The sequence below is a fragment of the Toxotes jaculatrix genome, chromosome 23 (genome assembly GCF_017976425.1).
Source record: "Toxotes jaculatrix isolate fToxJac2 chromosome 23, fToxJac2.pri, whole genome shotgun sequence".
NCBI classification, from domain to species: domain Eukaryota; kingdom Metazoa; phylum Chordata; class Actinopteri; family Toxotidae; genus Toxotes; species Toxotes jaculatrix.
In genome coordinates, this window is record NC_054416.1 from 10,265,825 (window position 1) to 10,286,725 (window position 20,901).

Genomic DNA, 20,901 nt, shown 5'->3' on the forward strand with positions numbered 1-20,901 from the left:
CGAATGTGGTTTCCTTGTTTGGAAAGAGCTGGGGTGAAGGGATGTTTGGATGGTAGGACATATTTGAATCTATTAAACCATTTTACAGTTTTATTTTTTTAAATCTATGTTTTAATATGTATTGATTTTACATTTACACTACCACTGGCATGTACAGTATGTGTACGTGTGCCACGTAAATGTGTATTGTACAGTTGAACATACATTTGGCCATGTCTGCAAATACTGATACTGCAATGCTGTATGTACCGAGAATAATACATGGTATGACCAGGTACTACACCAGAAATATCCACTGACACGTTCCATTTCATTTTGTAAACACAAAAGAAAAAACACTATCATTTGTGAAATAAATTCAAGTCAGATTAATGGGAAACAGCACAGTAATACAGAATTTACAATGATTCCCACTAATCCAGTGATCATGAGCGGTAAAGCTAAACTGCTCTATGCTAAAAAACAAAGCATAAAATGCCACTTTTTTTTAAAAAGTTGGTCCACTAAAACTGAATTAGAGATAGACTCTGCTGATTGACATGTTGGTTGAGATGATACTCCCAAATATATTTTGTTTGAATTCAGGGCTTCCAGCTGAAATCAGACAATAACCACCATGGGCTGTGTCATGGCATCAAAGCAGTTGCGATTATTGTCCAGGGAGCAGCTCCAGGATTTGTCTCTGTCTCCACATGACAGACTACGACTAGACTATCTGAGTTGAGAAAAATCTTAGAAAACGGCTTTTACTCTATCATTAAGAGACACTCTAGTATATATATCTTTTTTTATGAAGAATTCATTTTACAAAATCTAAGTTAATTAAACTCATGGAACATTTTACAGAGCTTTCTTCAAACTTGAGGACTGAGCCTTCATCATATTTAAGACTGCCATTATCTTTGTATTTCCTTAATTAACAGGGTACAAAATGGGGTTTTGGGATTTCCAGTAGCCACAAGTTCCCAAGGATCCACTATAGCAGATTCCAGTCTCTTTCCTGTTATCATCTTGAGGTTTCAGTGTAATTAAAATACCATATGTGACACGTTTTACTAAGTTTTCTCAGGTGCAGGCCCATGGTCAAAGAGGGACCCATCTCCTGCTCACTGTATAAAATGATAGAAAAAACCCCAGAGAGTGATTTCAGCTCCTGGCAGTACATGATTTGAGAAGCTGTTAGTGACTGTGACCACTGGGTGGCGATATGGGGCATGAAATCACCCATTTTATGTTGTAGACCTTTATTTCTTCTAAACCCACAATTAAGCTCCAGACAGGATAAATGATGAGACGCTATAGAAAATATAGTCTTTTAACTTTTACTGTCTTGGCTTCCATCTTGAGCAATCTTTTACCCCTGACGCTAGTTCTTACTAACAAACTGTAATTGGCTGGTGAAGCTTAAAAACCCCTCTGGCATAACAGACAGGGCTGCATCTTCTTTCCTGATGGAAAACAACCACAAAAATGTAAAAGAATACTGTATCAAAGTCACACTATAGGCCCCTGTAAGAATATTATGCTGCACAAGGTGAGAGGAGGACACAAAAGAATAACATGAGCACAGCAAGGTCACCATTGACTACAGGGACTAAGGACAGGAACACAATATTTTAAATAATAACTTTTTTTTTTCAAATACAAAAGCATCAAAACCACCATCCAAAAGCAAAAAAAAAGTTACTCAATTTACTATCATATACAACACATCTTCACACCTGAGAAGCTGGAAACAGAGAATTTTTTTATTCTTCCCTGAAATGACTGAAAAAAATCGCTAGTGAAAATAGCTTGATGAATAGAATATAATATTATTGTAGTTTTGTTCATGAGAGGTCGAACAAGGAGATCTCTGTGAGGTCTAAGTGACAACATCACATGCAGACATAACGTCACTCTGTAGGATGACAGACTGGGCATCTCTGTCTGTCTGTTATTGGTCTGTTGGCAAACAGAAAGAACACACATTTCTTCATGCATAGAGTGTACGACATAAAATATTAAATACTTCCTTTTTTGGTGTAACAATAAAGCGTTATGGTCATGTCCATTGTGCCACCTCTTATATGTGCGAGTTTGTGGCAAAGGAAAATGTGATCACTTCAATTCTTTTGTATAAATGAGTGTTTTGCTGTAATAAAGAGAAAAGAAAAGAAAAAGGGGGAAAAATGTGTTGATTTTACAGGTTTTTTTAGACTGAGGGGTCTATATGGTTGAGTATTACTGAGGAGATCACTGGCCATGACTGTGAGTCCTTGATTTGGTGGGATATGAGATGGCCACCTTCACAAGCCTACCCACTTTTTCATAATGCAAATAAAGGCCTTGTATAGGGGGTTCTCTCTCTCTCTCTCTCTCTCTCTCTCTCTCTCACACACACACACACACACACACACACACACACACACACAGAGTAGCTCTCCCCAGCACACAGATGGCCTAGTCTCTAAACCCCGCCTACAGTCTTTTGTCTTCAGGGAATCTGTCTCTCGCTGTCGGTAGAAACTCTATTTATTTCATATGTCAGTAGGGGGCGCGACGAAGGACAGAGAGTTGATACAGAGGCCTGATTCTCATTGTCTAAGTCTCTCTGTCTCTGTGTTTTCATACAGCCGAGCCGTACAGCCAAGCATCAACACTTCAACTCGCCTGGCAGTTCAGATATGACTCTTTGTCCTCCTATCTACATTTCTTTTCTTCTGTCTGTGAACGTGTGAGTATGTAACACTTTTCTGTATATTCTCTGCAGTGTGTATTCACTCACACACAGGGCTGTATAATGAAGCTGGCCCCCCTCCCACCTCCACTCACACATATACTGGCATTCACACACACACACACACACACACACACACACACACGAATGCATACACATATACGTATACATATACATAGAGCTCAGCATGCAGACCAAAGAAAGAAGAACTGAGAAGATAAATAAATAGATAGATAGATAGATAGATAGATAGATAGATAGATAGATAGATAGATAGATAGATAGATAGATAGATAAGGATGGAGGCTGACAAAGCGAGGAAGAGGAGGGAGACGATGGCAGACGAGCAAAGTGAGGGAGGGTAGATAAAGAGGAAAGAACGAGGATGAGGGCGAGAGATGAGAAAGATGAAGAAGGAGGGAGAGAGACGAGTGAGAGAGCAGGAGGGAGGAGAGGGAGGGAGAGGGGGGGAGGATGGGAGAGGGAATCAACAGATGCAGTGTGGAAAGAACCAGAGGAGAATGGTGGATGAGGATGAGGCCTCTCTCAACACAGATCGCCCTGCAGAACAGAAATACACAACATAGACTGGACATCCTCTCCACATGCTGTTGTTGCACAGTATTTCTACATTTGGCTTGAAAATGCCTGTTATCTGTCTGCTCTAGTTGTACGTTTATATCTGTGCAATCACTGGAAATAATTATTCTGGATTTAAGTGGAGAGTTTTAGCCCTGTTTTATGAGAGAGGTCCTTTTTCATAGCCTTTAATGTTCCAGTAATAGCACAATTCTAGGATGTTTTTGTGCACTGCTAGCAGCTGGACCTAAGGTGGCAATGTTGTTCTGGGGTTTATCAAAACAACTGCAGTTCAGACTGCCATGAACGTTAGTGTGGATATTCATTAAGGATGATGATGATGATGATGCTTCTCATCACTTTGGTGACTTCCTGCCTTTTCACAGCCTTCAGGTCAAAATGACCCTTTTGACAAAAGGATCATCCAGGACAAGCTAACCAAAGGCTGGATTTCCACAATGTTTCCACTAAATAGATGAATCACAATATTTTTGCTGACCACCTGTCCTTTCCACAGCACCACAATTTGGCCAGAATTTCTATTTGAACCTAAGAAACATTAGGATCTTTTTGGCAGATTGCCTCAAAATGTATTGAGCATAATCATACTCCTGAGGATGAGCCCTATTCCATTTTTTTTACACCCTGTGAACCTTTCTTGGCACTACCCTAAGAGCAAAATGTCAAATTTGCACACAACGTATCTTATTAGCTAACTGGCAGATTGCCATGGGGTTTGATTGGTACATTCATGTTGCCAAGTGGACAAAAAGTTTAAAATTTAGCGAGGCCATGGCCTCTCCGTTAACACTACTTTACAGCTCAGTTCCAATGCGAGTGTGGAATTCAGAGCTATTTTACACATTTTGTTTTTGTTTTTTTTTCAGCAATGAGCAGCTCTTCCTTTTCTTTTGTGCAATGCATTGTGGGGTAAATAATGAGTTTCAACAGAAGGCACAAAATTCTAGTTTTTGTTTTTTTTTTTAGCATGCATACTTTTTTGAGTATACTGGATTTTGTTGCTTTTCCAGTTTGAACACATTACAGACTCAAAACATGCACAGCAATGATGTGTAGCATGGAACTGGGGCACTGCAAACCATTAGACAGTGTTTGGGAGAGCAGCTACAACCGACATCACCAAAACTCAGAATACCTCAACTGATTGTGGGCCAATAGAGCATCGTTGACAGACACACAAGTCAGTACAGTGACACATTAACTTTCACCTCCTTATATAACTTACATCAGTTTGAATTTACACAGTATGATTAGCAGGACATCTAGGTCCTGAATGACTATAATGAATGAGTATAATAAAATAATGAGTCGGCGATGGCAGAGGGCATCATTTCATTTCACTATGACTGACTGAATGCAGCAGCAGCAGGAGTTCATTCTATCACATCTGATTCTAGACCATGCATCTCCTGAGATAACAGAGAAAGTCAGCTAATTCACAGGAGGAGAAGAGATGGAGGGATGGGAGTCAGGGTGAGGAGTAAGGGAGGAAAATGGGGAAGTGAAGGAGAGAGAGAGAGAGACAGACAGACAGCAGAGGAGACAGACAAGTGAGAAGAGCAGACAGAGAGCCAAGAAGAGGGAATGAGACAGGTAGAGAGAGAAGGGAGGAGGAGCGGGTGAGGGGTGGGGGGGTGAAGAAAGAAGTGAAAACAAGAGTGAGCTAAAGGGAGAGTGGGAGGGACACTGAGTTCTGAAAGATCGAAGAGAAACCGAGCGCGAAGAGAAGGGAAGGGAAGGGAAAGAGGGAGACAGAGCGACAAATGGAGAGGAGGACAGAGGAAGAGGAGAGGAGAGGGGAGGACAGAGAGAGGAAGAGGAGGAGGATGAAAGGAGGGAGCTGAGAGGTGAAGAGAGAGGGGGAGGAGGGGAGAGATGCAGCAGTTGTTCATTAGAGAGGATGTGTTAGGGACTGGAGGACTGAGCAAGAGGAGAGACAGTGGAATAGTGAGTTTCATGGACACTGACTAATGAGAGGAGAGGAGGGGAGGTGGGGAGGTGAGGGGAGAGGAGAGGAGAGGAGGGGGTGGCCGGGGTGAAAATGAGACTGGAGGGGGAGGAAGAGGAAGGAGGGGAGGAAGAGGAGAGGATAGGGGGGCTGGAGGTGAACGAAGCGAAACTGCTTTACTGTGTCACTGTAGGGGGAGGATGGGGGGAGGGGAAGGGAAGAATTTGCACGTACGCACACACACACACACACACTGTTGAAATCGAAAGCGACGTGAGCAAGAGAGACAGGAAGGAGGAAGAGGAGAAGGAGGAAGAGGAGGGGTAGGAGGGGTGAGGAAGGAGATGAAGGAGGAAGGCAGGAAAGACACATGAGAGGAGTCATCACTGGAGAGAGGAAGTGAGGGGTGTGTGGAAGAGCAGAGGAGGGAGGGGGGAGAAATAGTAAAGAGGGGAGGAGAGCAGAGGAGGCAAAGGAAGGGAAGGGGAATGGAATGGGAGAAAGGGGAGGCCGGGGGAGAAGACGAGAGGGGAGGTAAGAGGATGAAAAACAAACAAAAAAAAACAGGCAGGGGGGGGGATTAGGGCAGAAATTCAGGAGGTGGACGGAAGGTAGAGGAGGGAGGAGGGAGAAAGTATTGGAGAAGGGAAAGACAGAGGAGCAAAAGGAAGGAGGTAAAAATAAGTAGGAGGGAAGTAGAGGAGGTGCAGAAAGGAGCAGGAAGCTGAAGAGGGGAGAGAAAAGGATGGATGACAAACAAGAGAGATCACAGAGGAGATGGAGATGAGGTGGGAAAAGGAGAGAACTGGGATGATAAAGAGGAGGTGGGGGGAGGAGGTGGTGGTGATGCTGAAGAGAAGGTAGACAGAGAAAAAGCTGGAGGAGTATGTAAAGGAGTGTTCCATGTCAGCAGCAGGCACTTGTGAAGGTAACAGCAGGCTGTGTGTGTGTGTGTTATTGTGGGGTTTATTGTGCATATTGCCAGCATCAGGTGTGATGCTTCCTTCAGCTATCACTGAAACACTCCCTATTCTGCTCACACACACACACACACACACACACACACACACACACACACACACACACACACACAAACACACACACTTCCACCTGTGCACTCACACAGATATGCACAGAATGATGCCTGACAGATGATGACACACATACACACACAAAGAGGAACAGGGCAGAACTCTATGAATTGTTCGAAATTATAAATAAAAATAAATAAATATGGGAAGTACGTTGAGGCTTTTTATCTGAGTCATTGTCAGGTCATGAGCAAAGTCACGCACACTCTTTTGGAGACACGTGCGCTCTCTCACGCGTGCACATTCTCACACTCACACACACACACACACACACACACACGGTTCAATTGTGCCCCACTCTCCTGCCCTTTTCTCCACCATGCATACATCAGTACAAGTCTGGACAGCCTGGCTCAGCATGGAGATGCACAGCTGACGAATCCCTCCGCCGACACACTGGCAAGTAGTCCCTAATTTATGGGATTTGATAGATGGCAGATTAAGAGCCTATGACAGATTGTGTTTCTATAAACTATAACCACTTCTACGCTCTCCTGATGTTTAAAGGAGATTACCTGTGAATAATGATCAATAATGATACTGTGAATTAGCAGGTAAGAAGGTTAAACAGCTGATTAAAAAAACAAAGCTTTTCATTAAGGAGAGCTAGAAAAGGGTACTCTTAGAAGTAAAATGGCATGCTTAGCAACAAAAATCCAAAACAGGAGTAAGCTGCACTTAATAGTTTGGCAGGACTACTTTTTGTCAATCCAAACGGCTGGTTGGTTGGGAGAGGCGAACGCATCCGGGCGGATGTCCACCTCACTTTTCTCCGGGTGTTGTCCGTCTCCCCGGCACACACTCACACACTCACGGCTGCTTCCATCTATCCATGCAGTTCACTTCATTGTACTGACTGTGTTCATCAATTAGGCAAGAATTAAGCCGTTTTAGGTGCAATCGCGACCTTATAGCACTTCCAAGGGGATCGTACGCCGCGGACGGAGGCGCAGATAAGTTTTGAGTGCGGGAAAGCGGAGAGAAACGAAACACAGGTACAGTGTGACTGTTATCTCGACTTCCAACTATTAACGTTACTAATGTAACGTGAGGGTACTAGCCGCAAGCTAACTAGCTAACGTTAGCATCCCAACGACCAACTAGGTTTGACTTCAGATTGCACTTTGATGAGGGGGGGTGTCGCCTGTTGTTGTTTTTTTTTTTTTTTTATTGTTGAACAGCCAGAAATTACTTAGAGCGTTCAAACTGTGGCGGTTTGCAGATAGATGTCCCGGAACAGAGCTCCAAGTAGAGTTATAATAACCCAGAGAGCGAGTTTTTTTTTAAACTCCGTGTCAGCAGCAGCAGACAGTAGCGTTAGTAGTAGTAACAGCAGCGTAAGCGTGGGGAAAACAAAAGGACTTCAAAGTCTGACACACACAGCACACAGATGACTGCTCAGGAAAGCTGTGAAAATATTGCTTTAGTTACCAAACGTGGCTCAGATCAAACGCCGGATGCGCACCCTACCACCTCGTATTTTTGCTGAGGTTTTATAATAAACCGATTAGTAGAAAACCATAATTTTGAAGATCGTAGAAAGGATGCGTAAAAATGTGTTCCCGTAGTAATAGCACTGTATTAACCTTACGAAATACAAAACTGCCACCGCAAGGTCACTCTAAACTTACTCCTGAGATCCATGATCACATTATTAGTCACTTTAGGACTAATATTGTCAACGTTATTTGTCAGGATGAGTAAACATGACGCATCCAACACCTATTTAGAAATGTGTAATGTAGGAAAAAAGTCTACATTTTAGACTTAAAGTTAATAAACCGTGGTTGGAGTATTCATCGGTCTTTGTGTACCATAGTGTTCAATCGTATCCGATTTCCAGATTTTGTAAGTTAAGTGACCAGAAGTTATAAAAGCTTTCCATATGCTAATCAGAGGTTGTGAAAATGAATTACTCAGCTTAAGTGGGTGGTTAAAGCAATACTTACTACTACAGACAGACCCTTTCTCTCCGGGCTCGCACTTGTGTGTTGTAGGATTAGCTCGTATGGCGAATAAATAAAAGTTGATTATTCTGGTTGAGATCGAGGCTACGGTCGCGGTATCCGAGGCTACCACAGCCCACTAAAACTCTCCCTGAAAGTGAACCGGGGCGGGATTATACAGCTTCTCCACCTTTGTAGCTGTAGCTTCGGCGGTTTTGCAAGCTTCAGCACATCGAGGTAGACTTAAATGCACGAAGATGCGTCTATTAGCTTTGGAAGATGTGGTTTTCCGGTGAAGTTATAGAGGGGACAGCTGTTGTAGTTTTTGGGGGGCCCACCGGGCGCAGCGATAGACAAAGACCCCCAGAGAGCCTCAGACACTTGCATTGTCTAACCGGAGTTTGGTAGATGTGATTTAATCTCTCGGGTTGTAAAGATTGGCCCCTCCAACAGCATAACTGGTCATGTTTAATATGAAGGACTGAACCCGTTTGGCACATAACTCCGCGTCCCTGCTTTGTTCCGGGCGTATTTCAAGTGAGGAAGCTGGAGATGAAGTTGCTGATGTGATGAATAAGAAAAAAAAAAAACAAGCAAGTGTAAGCGTTTCAGATTCGTTGAACATAACTGGTGTTTGTGCCCTGATCTGCCACAGAGATCGATGTCTTTGTTTGTGGTCACCTGTCGCTTGTAACCGCATTGTTTGTGTACCAGGAAGTTTTGTTTCTGCCGTGTGGAGCTGTGTCCTGAGCTGACCGTCTAGCCCTTTGTGCCACTGTGGGACTCACTGGCCCCGAGACACAGAGAGGGAGAGGACTCAAACGAGGCTTGGCCACCTAATAATATAGCACTGAGTGTGGATGACACTTAAAATAAGAGCCCCCTTCATACAGGAGGGCCCTCGTGTTATCCATGGCACGTTTCCTCCACGTTGTTTTTCAGATGCTGCCACTTGTCAGTTGTTATGTGCACGTGTTGTGGCTTGATTTTTTTTTCTTGTGATACATATATATTTATATTGGAGGCTAAAAATAAGACATCGCGTTTGGACATCTGAACAGTGTAACTGAATATGTATAGACTGGTTCAATATGGGGTCAGGTCAGGACAAAGCAACACCTTACAGCCAAAACTATTTGGAGTTTAGATTCATTCAACATGTTTTTTCTATTATTCAGTTGGTCTCAACAGGTAAAAAAAAGACTTAAGTGATACTTTTATGGGAGATTGAATCAGATTTAAGACAGAAATACTGTTGAATGGTGCCGTAAGTGGTAAAATTTTAGGGTTTGTGTGTTTAGTTTTGGGTTTTTTTTTTTTGCAGATATGCCCTCAGTAATGGAGCGCTCGGGGGCCGGGGTCCTGTCCAGGAGCAGAGCCAAGACCGTAACCAACGGCAACAGCCAACCACACTCCGAGGAGGAGAGCAGCGATGAAGAGCATGCTCACGGTAGACAGACACACACACACACATGCACGTTAAACTGGATTATATTATTCTGACTTCTGAGTGAAATTCTCTCCCTAAGTTAAGAATTGGTTTAACTTGGAGCTGCTTAATATCTGGGTTTGCTAATCTAACGTGAGACATGCACAAAGTGTTCTCAAATACAGACATCTCCATTGTACAGACACATCATGGCAGCTGTTCCGGTTGCATTCATTGCATTGCTGCAGTGCTTCTTTCGCCCCTGCACACTGCTCTCCTCTGTCATCCCCTCCTTCTCTCCTCCACCCCCTTCCCACACTCTTCCATCCTTGTCATCCTCTGCCCACATACATCTTTCCTTCCTCCGTTCTCTCCTTCACCCACTGACTTGCTGTTGATCTTTCATTTTATAACTATTATCTCACCCTGCACATGGAGCAGGGGCACATTTTTAGATCAAAGACAGAAGTATAACCAGAATAGTTAGGGATTGTACGAAAGGCACTTCACTGCCCAGATTATAGCACCCCTCACATTCATCACTGCCTCCACCTCCTACATCTGTGTTCAGTCATCCAGTCACCTCCCCATCTTCATCAGTCTCTCATTTCTCTCTCATTTTTTCTCAGCCAGTGTCTCCCATCTTGCCTCCATCTTTCCTTCCATTAATTTTCTTTCTTCCTTTCTGTTCCCCTTCCTGCCTCTCCCCACCCATTTCTTCCATCTACTCCAGCTTCTTTCTTCCCCTTCTCCTCACTTCCTGTCCTCCGTCCCTGTGGAAACCATAAGCTGTCTCTTCCTCCTCCCAGTCTGCTTCCCTGCTTCTCCCCACTTTCCACTCTCTCTCTCCATCTTTTGTATTTCTTGTTAGCGTCACCACAGCACTGATTACTTAATGCCGACCATCTCCAGCTGCATGGGTTTCTATCATTTGGATGTGATAAAAAAAAAATATCACAGGGAGTGATATTTATCACTATAAATGCTATTTCTGAATTTCAATTGTTCTCTTGTACAGACAAGTTAAATGCTGTGAACTTCCTGCTGTCGCGGTAGAACAGTTGGAAAACCCAAATAAGTAGAACAGTAGATTAAATATAGGAAGCAACTGTTGATTTTGTAAAACCATTAGAGCCACTTTGATTCAAACTGTTGATTAAAAGAAGTCTCTATTTGTTGAGGTTATCCACCAATTGCGTTTTCTTAAAAACTGTTTACACTGTTTAAAGCTAATTACATATCCTCAGGGTTTCCTGCAGCCAGAGTGCCTGCTAAAAGAAAAATCTTGCATTATCATAAAATACAGGATTGTGCAATGGCATGACTTTACACAGCAAACAGTTTAAACTGTAAACTACGCAAGGATCTGCCTGATTCACCAAACTAAATAGGCGAATAACAGATCATATCATACGTTTGGTTAGCAGCAATCAGTCTGTGCAGCACGTCATTGGCTGGAAAGGAAAAATGAAGCTAATGAAGGAAAAAAATCTACTGGGCAGTGCCTATCAACTCTGCTCTGATCCAACAATATATTGATTTCAAAAACAGTAAAATTTCTTGTTTGATTGGAGGCCTGTTAGACGGCTTAGCACACAAAATAGAAGATGTTTATCACTCTCATTTGTCTATTCTGTCGCCCTGCAGATGACTCTCTCTCTGTCTTTTCTCTTATCTGTTTTCTTATGATCCTGTCTGTCCAGCTCTGCAGCTTCTTGGGAAATTTTCTGCTTTGTTTCTGGAATATTTCTCCCTCATCCTCTTCTGTTTTTTTTTTTTTTTTTTTTTTTTAACCACACTGTACCTGTCTCTCTTTGAATTTCTGCAGAAACTCACGCTCATCTTTGTGTCTCTTTGTACAGACAGTATGATCAGAGTGGGAGGAGACTACCAGGCTCAGATCCCAGAGTTCAAACCAGGTGAGCTGTCATAGGGGGAAGAGAATGGGAGAAAGGGAGATGACAGAGAAATAAAAAGAAAGATGAATAGAGAGAGGGAGAATATCAGGGCTGAGAAGGAGAGGCGAGGTAGTTTAGACAAAAAAAACCCAAACATTTATGTGTTGCTGAAGTCATATATTAATTCATTAATTCAATGGGAGCTGCAAAAATTCTTCCTCCACACATCTTGGATCGACAGGTTCACATAAATGCTCCCGGTATCTGTGTGTTAACAGATTTACATGAATCCAATAAAGGTGAAGCCGAAGTCTTAAAAGCTCAAAAATATGTTAAATAATTAGCATTACTTGCGACACCTCTCTCTGAGGTGGTTGTCAAGTCTTTGTTTAATAAATAAAAGGGTTAGCTCTGCAATATTCAAACCCTTTATTTTATTTATCATATCTGCTTCAGTAAACACCAATGGACCTTAAACTGTTTTTTTTTCTGACATTTCAGAACAGTTTGTAGCTTTGCTGAATCAGAGTAAAGCTTGTCAGCCTATTTTTTATTTTTTTAGTTTGTTTGAATAATATTTCTGAGACTGTGCTTTAGTGGGACACACTGATACCTTGTATGAGCAGTGGATGTAAAACTGGGAAAACAATGACCATAATCTCCAGAGAGAAAGAAGAACACAGTGAGATTGCACCAGAGGAGGATAGGAGCAGAGTCTTAACGTCTCCTGACTGTGCACAGGTGTTGAATCCTCCAAAGATTTCACAGACTCACATGCCAGTGTCTCCTCCTCGCCTTTCTTCCTAATGAGGACGGAGCCAAAGAAGAAGTCTAGACAGAATAAAACAGGCAAAGAAGAGAGAGGAAGAAAGTAAAAGTTAATATGAGGTCTGATAAGTGGACAGCTGGGCAGAGAGGGAGTTTAAATGGTGGAGGACAAGAGACGCACAGACATGATGTGACTGAGGGAAAGAGGGATTCAGACCCAGGTGAAACCTCCACGTCTGCATCTAATGTATGAAAATGTCTGGTTTTGTTCTGCGTTACCAGACAGCCCAAACCGCTACAATGAGAAGGACCAGAGGAGCATGTTGGTGTGGTGTCCCAACAGTCAGCTCTCTGATGCAATGTGTAAGCTACACACACACACACACCAGCCGACCTTACCTTACTTTCACTGGTTCAACCTTAACAGCTTGGCCTTCCTTCTCCTCTTTTTCTTGCTCTCTATCTCTTCATTTCTCCTTCTGTTACTGGTATTTACCCGGTCTTACCTCCTCTTAAACCCTTTTTTCTCTCTCTTCACTCTAGTGGACGAGTACATCCTGATGGCTAAAGAGAAACATGGATACAACATGGAGCAGGTCAGTTACATCTTTCTTTATGTGTTTATTTAAAAGGTCCAGCCTAATATCTTCTTCTTTTTACAGCAGCTTAACTTTTTACCCTTCATTGTCTTTGTCTCTGGTTTTGTGACACCCCCCCCTCCACACCGGCCTCTGTTGTTGTCGTTCCATCAGGCCCTCGGCATGTTGTTGTGGCACAAACACGACGTGGAGCGTTCACTGGCCGACCTCGCCAACTTCACCCCCTTCCCAGACGAGTGGACGGTGGAGGATAAGGTGCTGTTCGAACAGGCCTTCAGCTTCCACGGCAAGAGCTTCCACCGCATCCAGCAAATGGTGAGAGCCTGGGAGAATAACACACACACACAGACACCTGTATAGTTAGTACCAGAATTACTTTCATTTTCAAAACATTTTTTATATTTAATACTCAGTTTATTGATTGATTGTGTTTGTTTGTAGCTTCCAGACAAGCTGATCTCCAGCTTGGTAAAGTACTACTACAGCTGGAAGAAGACCAGGACCAGGACCTCAGTCATGGACCGACAGGCCAGGAGGCTGGTCAACAAGAGGGAGAAAGATGACAGGCATGAGAAACCATGAAACTTTAATAATCCCTCAGGGAGAAGCTGAGTATGTTGGAGAGAGGAGCGAGGGGAAGGCTGGGATGAATGGAGGGACGGACTGAGGAAAGAATGAGAGAGAAAGAATATTATAGGAAGAGAGGAAACATCAAGTTCTCCCAGAAACTACTCACCTGAGATCTGACATTTACAAAACGCCTTTGTTAAATGACATTCGATAAGCACGTCATCCTGGGGAAACAAGAGCCTCATGAATATAAATGAGATCTTTGATATTATTTCTTGTCATTTTCATTTGACATTTTTGAGCATTTCATGAATCATTTTTGATTAAATCAGACGCTGTTTTAATTTAGACAATTGGATGTGGACAAAATTTAAGCACAGGCGCGTTAAAGTTTAATTTCTTTGGGTTTTTTTTTTCTTGCAGTAACGACGAGCTGGAGGAAGGAGACCCTGGCAGTGACAGTGACTTTGAGATTGACAACAAGAAAGAGGTGAGCAATAGAAAACTTAATTGTGGTTGTTTGACAGCGTGTGTGTGTGTGCATGCTTACATAAACACATTTTTGGTTCAGCCTGAAGCTCTTTCATAGTATTTTGTGGGACTTGTCTTTCCACGCAGGCAGTGAAACAGAACCCCAGCAGCACCAGCTCCGACAAGGCCATCCCCAGTCGCTCTGGCCCCATAAAGAAGGAGAACATCGGGGCTCAGTATCGCCACCACCCGCTCAGAGCCCGCCGCAGGCCACCCAAAGGCATGCACCTGGACCAGGGAGACATCATGTCCCTGTCGACCTCTCACGATGCCGGGGTGCTAACTATACGACAGCTGGACGTACAGTTGGTGTCCCTGAAGAGACAAGTGTGTATTAGTGTTTTCACTTCAAGTACAGCACAGGTCTAATTAACCAAACTTGTAGTAGTAGTTTCAGTGAAAATCAACAGGATTTAAATGTACCTGGAACAATGTAACTGTCAGTGCAGGTGAAAATGTAACGTGCTGCAACACTATCTTAATAAACTCTCACATTTTTCTGTGCAAAGTATGAATGAAAGTGAATTCAGCCTCAGTGAGCGGGTGCTTTTAGTGTAACTGTATCACAAGCAGGTTTCAACAATAAAAAAAAATCCCTGGGTGAGATAAAAAAATAAATAAGCTCCAAGACGACCAGACTAACAGGTCGTACAGGGTGGGAGCAACATTACAGGAAAAATGATACTACTACTACTCACATTTTAAAACTGCAGCTATCTGCTTCCTTAGAACACCAGAACTCAGGACTGCATGTTTAAAGGAAGTTTTTGTACTTGTTTTCTTTAACAGCACTAGTTCAGCCAAAAAAAAAGAACTTACTACACTGTCCTCTTGTCTTCCTTCTCCCCTGCTCTTTCTCTCAGGTTCAGTCTATCAAACAGAACAACAGCAGTTTGAAACAGGGCCTGGCTGAAGCTGTTGACCCTTTTAGACCTGCTGAGGTAAGTCTTTTACCTTCCTTTGCATCCCTCGTCTATCCCTGCTCTGATTTTCCTTTCCTGTCTGCATCCACTCTTCTCCGTCTCTGATCTCTCTTCAGTTTGTCCCTCTCCTCTTTCATTTACTCGCTCTGTCCTTCCCCAACTCCCTCCAGATATAGTTTCACCCCTTGTGGGGACTGAGATTAGTCTTAATCAGCTCTTTGCTCTCATGCTGTCATTTTCACCTCTCTGCTACCTTCTTCACACTCTCCTCTCTCCCTCCCAGCCTGCCCCTAAGATGAACTCTCGTTGGACCACAGAGGAGCAGCTCCTGGCTGTGCAGGGTGAGTAGAGGCTGCAGCATCATCTTCCCTCCTCTTCGACAGAGTCTCACCTCCTGTTGCTCTCCTCTCCCAACCCCACACTCACAGACAGAAGTGAGACGGCGAGACACGATTATTACCAGATGCTGCAACACAACATAGGACTCAGTCAGTGAAAATGGAACACATGACTGGTGGAGAGAATTTAGGAGTCAGCTCTCCTCCTCCCTGTCCCCTCAGCAGCTGCAGTCAGAGTGCCTTTGAGCAGAGCATTTAACCCCCATCGACTGCAGCTGTGCAGTGGCGGCAGTGGAAGAGAAAGCAGAAGCTGGAAGATATGAGTGTGTGTGTGTGTGATGATGTGAATGTGAAGCAGGTCAGGCCTGTAAAAGAGCAGGTGCACTCACTCAGCCGACCTCAGAGGAAGGTCACCAGAAAACACACGCGTCAACAAGCTCGCTCACTCTGCGTTCACTTCTTCCTGTGTTTCCTCAGCCACACACTGCACCATTTCTCTGACAGACTGAAAGAAAGCAGCTGCTTCTTGCAGCCTTTTAAGGCCACTGAAATGCTTGTGAGTGATGCAGAGACACAACCTGTGTCTTTCTTTTTTTTTTCTTTCCTCCCTTCCAGCCATCCGGCGTTACGGTAAAGACTTCGCAGCCATTGCAGAGGTGATAGGGACCAAGACGCCAGCTCAGGTGAGTTTACTCTCAGCGAGCTGCCTATCAGCTTTTCATCTCTTCTCCAATTTCTCCCTCATCCCTACATCTAGATAAGCATTTTTCTTTATAGGATAAATATAATCTCCATTATCCCTCCTTTCATTTATCTTCTGTCCTCCATTCTCAGCCTCTGTGTCCTTGAACGCAGCACAACTTTCTGTCCTCCATCATTTCTTCTCTAACTCTCCACCCGTCTCCTCCGGGTTCAGGTGAGTTCGTTCTTCGTGAGCTACCGGCGCCGCTTCAACCTGGACGAGGTGCTGAGGGAGTGGGCGGCCGAGCAGGTGGCCACCAGCCGAGACCAGAGAGACCCCAGGAGGGGCGGCGAGGAGATCGTGGCGGCTGCAGATGGAGGTGCAGAGGAGGACGAGGTGAGGCCTGACGGAGGCGACGGGTGATATTACAGACGCCTGTAATGTGCTGAGCAGAAAGAGATTCAGTACAAATCTGTCAAGAGTCAAACTTGATCAAAATACCATGTGTTTTTTTTTTTTTTACTCGTAATGGACAAAAATAAAGTTGTTGAGTTACGTGACCCGTTAACTTTTACTCACAGTTACTCACAGTTCAGCAGCACTTGAAGAAGGGCTAAATGAATGATGTTAGACAGGAAATGGCCGTTAAGTGTCTTTAGTGCTCACTTAGCTGTCATACAATACGAGAGACTGAAAACTGAGTTGGAGAGAGAGACTTCAGAGAGAGGAGGTCCATGTCATTACCAGAACCATCAGCTGGATGCTGCCTCGCGCCGTCCGTGACTCAGCTTTCTCCGAGCTTCAAACCCTGTTTGAACCTCCTTATCTGTTCTCTGTGACTAATATGAAATTCATCCATCACAGCCCATGAGTATATTTAACAGAAGGAGCAGGTGGCTGTAATATTTAGTTCTCTCCTGTGTCGTCTGCTGGGGTTTAAAGCTGAATGTGTGTCTCCTCGTCATCGCTCTCTTCACTTTTCCCCTCTGCTGCCTTGAAATCTCTCTCTCTCCTCCACCTCCTCTCTTGTTCCTGTTTCCCCACAACTGTTGTCCAACTGTCTTTCTCCTTATCTTGCACTGATTGTCCTCCTCCTCCCTCCCCTCAGGTCAAAATGGAAGACTCTCCCTCAGATGCTGCAGGCAGCTCCTCTCCCCCCTCATCCACCCAGACCCCGTCTTCTCTCTCCCAGCCACCTCCGCTGCTGCGCCCCGCGCCTCCCTCGGCTCCCCCCAGCCTCCTCCGTCAGCCTCCTCCGCTCCAGACACGCCCGCTCCAGAACCGAGCGCCCCACAACCACCCTCCGCCTCCACTCATCCGACCCGCAGTGACCTCCTCCTCATCCTCCACCGGGAGCTCCAGCCTCAGGGCCTCTCCTCCCAGCTCCTCCTCCTGTTCCTCCAGTGCAGGGCAGATGCCTCCGTCGCTGGTCGGGCTCAAAGTGGAGCAGCCCAACTCGCACTGATAACACACACACACACACACACACACACACGTAGGGTAGAAACACACACACACACACACATTAGCATGCAGACAAACACAAACACAACGCTTTCTGTTTTCTCAGAGAAAACTCCTTCACTCCATCGCTCCTCGCCTTCATCCCTGGGACCATTACACATCACATGACCACACGATCAACTGAACACACTCAGGTCCCAGAGGCCACGCCACAGCTCTTAAAACGTGGCAGGAAGAGTGTGAGGACCCCCTCGTCGAGGCCACTTTGAAAGGCAGTGATCCGAAGCCCCTTTACTGACAAGACACCTACCTCCAGACCATAGTGTAACACACAGACACACACAAACACAACAAACAAACAAACTGGGAACTCAAAACGAACACTACCTGCACACACCTCGCTGAACCAAACAAAAAGAGACACTGGATCATCAAGCTGTTGAAGAAAGCCATGACCACAGAGAGCAAACCCACCTGCTCGTCTCCATGGCAACTGTTGAACATCTGGATTGCGGAGGAGTGTGGTTGAACACACACACACACACACACTATATATATATATCTATACTGTAGGTTCCACTGGGCAGGTATCAAATCATCCAAAAAGCCTTCAGGAAAAACAACTGATGAATAAATGAGGGAAAGAAAAGATGAGAAAAAACGGAGGAAGAGCTGCCCACACCTGAGCCAAACCCGCTCCTCCCGAGAGGCCGCGTAGATTAGAAAATCACGGTGGAAATCGTCACGGAGGAACGCGCCCTTTTCCTTTCGAGCTTCGCTTTAAAACCTGGGCCCTCGAAGAGGAGCAAAGGAAACCCGAGCTCTGTGATCAGAGCTGAGAGGTCACGGCTGTGGCTCTGCATAGTTCAAAGCGCTGGTTCAGAATTGGGCAAAAAAAATGGAAAAAGAAGCGAGTGATCACACCACTCCGTCTTCTCTCATAGCCATGTATTAGTAGTATTTACTGGAGTGATGTTTTCCTTTGTTTTGACTAGACTTTTAAAGGTGAGCCGTAGATAGGCAGTTAGTTATTGTAAGTAGCTAAGATAGTGCATACTTTATTATGATGATGATGATGATAATTATTGACTGAGCACTAAAGGAGAAGAGGAGCCTTCTAACACGTGTGACTGGACTGTGTCTCACATTTCAACAAGACATTTTGCCACAGCTTATTTTCACCTGTCCAGTGCCGAAGTCCCCACCGTGGGGCCCCCAGGACGCTGGGCGCTGTGACGAGCGGCAGGACGAAGCATCAGCTTCTGCGTGATGTGCGATGACCTTCTGTGACCTCCTATGGATTTGTGTACACTGAAAAAGAAAAGGAAATGTTCTGCCAAAGTCTGTTATTGCTTTAAACGTTCATTGTCCCACAACAACATTTTTGGAAACACTGTTTTTCAGTTTGTTGCTGAGGCTGCTGTCATCTGTCTTTATGAAGCTAACACCAGCAGCTGGCTAACTTAGCTTAGCACAGTGGAAACGGCTAGTTAGTTAGCCTGGTTCTGTGTGTTTTAAGTCTTTGTGCTGGCAGCTGCTGGTGGAAGCCTCATTTGACATATACAGACATGAGTGTGAAGTTATCTCTCAGCAAACTGCAAATAATGTTGAACTGTTCATTTAACATTTCTGTAGGACATCCAAGATATCAGTGTTTGGCTGAGATGGTTCAATTCAGCATTATTATTTTTTCAGCCAGCACCTGATGATAATTAATCCAAAAATGAACTTACAAAGATGTGATGACAACTCTGAAGCCCTCTGAGTTCAGTTAAGGCAGCTTTCCCTCTGCTAGCTCAGAGTCCTAACTCAGATTTTCCTTCTCAGCCCTGCCACAGAGCAGCTTTCTGCCTCTGAACTGCCCCTCGCCTGCTGAGGCTGTGATGTCAGGCAACTTCACGAACAAACGTAGATGACTGAACAATGTGATACCTTCATTACTTATGTTTTTTTTGGACACAACCTGTTAGTCCCCATGCTGAATCTTGCCCCCCTCACATTCCAGTTGCCTGTTCATCACTGCCTCCTCAATCAGATCTGGGATCACAAGTCGTGTGTAAACCTGTCTTTAAACAGCGTTCAGTGTTGCTGCTGCTGCTTTCACACATCACCTGCTTTTCGTCAGCAGAGGCCTTCAGCGTTCACTTTAACGCGGCACTGAGTGGGAACGGAAGCAGCCCGTCACTACATTTGGCTTTAAAGCGGCTTCTCTTTTGACTTTGCTTGGACTTTTCTTCCATTTGTTTGAAAAACTGCTTACGTGTACTGTATGTGAGAAGTTGTTTACATTGTGGAAACTGAACTGTTTGTGTTTGAGATGGGTTTTTTTTGTTTTTGTTTTTTAGAATAAAGAAATGACCAAATAGTGCTTTGTCAGCTATTCTTTGTGAACCACTTTATCCACACACACCAAAAAATATTTGCTGACTCCCGACAGGTTGGACCACCTGCAGCTCCAACATACCTGAGCAGGTCTGGGGACACGAGCACTTCTTTGGGCTTCACCTGTGCAGCAGTGAGTGAATTAACCTGTTTAGAACAGAAAAGTCTGTTAACAGTTTGGAAACAAACAAGAAACAGTGGGCAAACATCAAACGGCTCTAAAGTGGAAGGTGTGCAAAGACTCAGTGAGCTCAAACTGGCGCATGGTGGCACATTATTTCTATTCATCAGGTCAAACTAACACTTTCAGCAGCTTCATCATCAAGATAAATAATTTGGTGGCTGACTTAAGTAAACTATCAGGCAAAGCAGGAAGCCCCACAACAGCCCCGTTCCACCGTGATTTTGGGAATTAGCTGAACTGCACCACTTACATCAAGTCACATTTCATGTAAAGTGGGTTATGAGCCAAGTTTGTGGTCCTGTGTTGCAGAGGGGCCCCTGTGTCACAGGTTCCAAGACTTATTCTTAAATAATGCGTTTAATCAAATTACTACTGACACACACCAGGGGACAGGTAAGTGGTATTTACTCTGTAGAGTCGAGCTTAAACTAATGATTATTGTCATCACTGATCGATCGATTAATTGTTTGGTCTATAAAGCACCAGAAAGGCAAGAAATGTCCACTGCAGATTCCCAAGAGTTGGAGGCGATGTCTTTATCCCAGCAGGAGTCCAAAACCCTAAGTACTTTATTAACCACAGGGTAAGGCAAGCAAACAACAGTAACATGTATAAACAGCATTAATACTTATTACACACCTGAAAGAGACCAAAGTCTAGTTTTCATACACTTTCAAACCTGCACAGGAAGCTGTCACTTAAATGATGGTCTGTCACAGCGCCCCCTTGTGCCAATCTGAGGCACCAACTGGCACCGGCTCTGCTGGAGAATCAGTCTGCTGATAAAAAATCAAGACACACAACTGAGAGCAACACAACAGCTACTAAA

General features: G+C 44.3%; 1 protein-coding gene across 2 annotated transcripts; it reads left to right on the top strand.

Annotated features, from left to right (window-relative positions):
- The first annotated feature begins 21 nt into the window (after positions 1–21).
- rcor2 (REST corepressor 2) lies at positions 22–19,871 on the top strand. Of its 2 annotated transcripts, XM_041031792.1 has the most exons (15): positions 22–52; positions 2,616–2,716; positions 9,629–9,754; positions 11,596–11,652; positions 12,682–12,762; positions 12,943–12,995; positions 13,152–13,313; positions 13,440–13,564; positions 13,992–14,058; positions 14,187–14,426; positions 14,963–15,040; positions 15,306–15,363; positions 15,976–16,043; positions 16,277–16,438; positions 17,151–19,871. In XM_041031792.1, the coding sequence occupies exons 3-15, from the start codon at positions 9,631–9,633 to the stop codon at positions 17,505–17,507; spliced, it is 1,632 nt and encodes a 543-aa protein (XP_040887726.1). In that variant the 5' UTR covers positions 22–52; positions 2,616–2,716; positions 9,629–9,630; the 3' UTR covers positions 17,508–19,871. The 2 variants fall into 2 exon arrangements, with proteins under 2 accessions (XP_040887726.1, XP_040887725.1); XM_041031791.1 differs by lacking the exons at positions 22–52; positions 2,616–2,716 and adding an exon at positions 7,170–7,353.
- Positions 19,872–20,901: the final 1,030 nt, after the last annotated feature.

Coding starts and splice junctions, on each gene's coding strand:
- rcor2 (XM_041031792.1), top strand. CDS start 9,631: ATGCCCTCAGTAATGGAGCGCTCGGGGGCCGGGGTCCTGTCCAGGAGC. Junction 12,763..12,942: donor TCAGCTCTCTGATGCAATGT/GTAAGCTACACA, acceptor TCTTCACTCTAG/TGGACGAGTACATCCTGATG. Junction 13,565..13,991: donor AAGAGGGAGAAAGATGACAG/GCATGAGAAACC, acceptor TTTTTCTTGCAG/TAACGACGAGCTGGAGGAAG.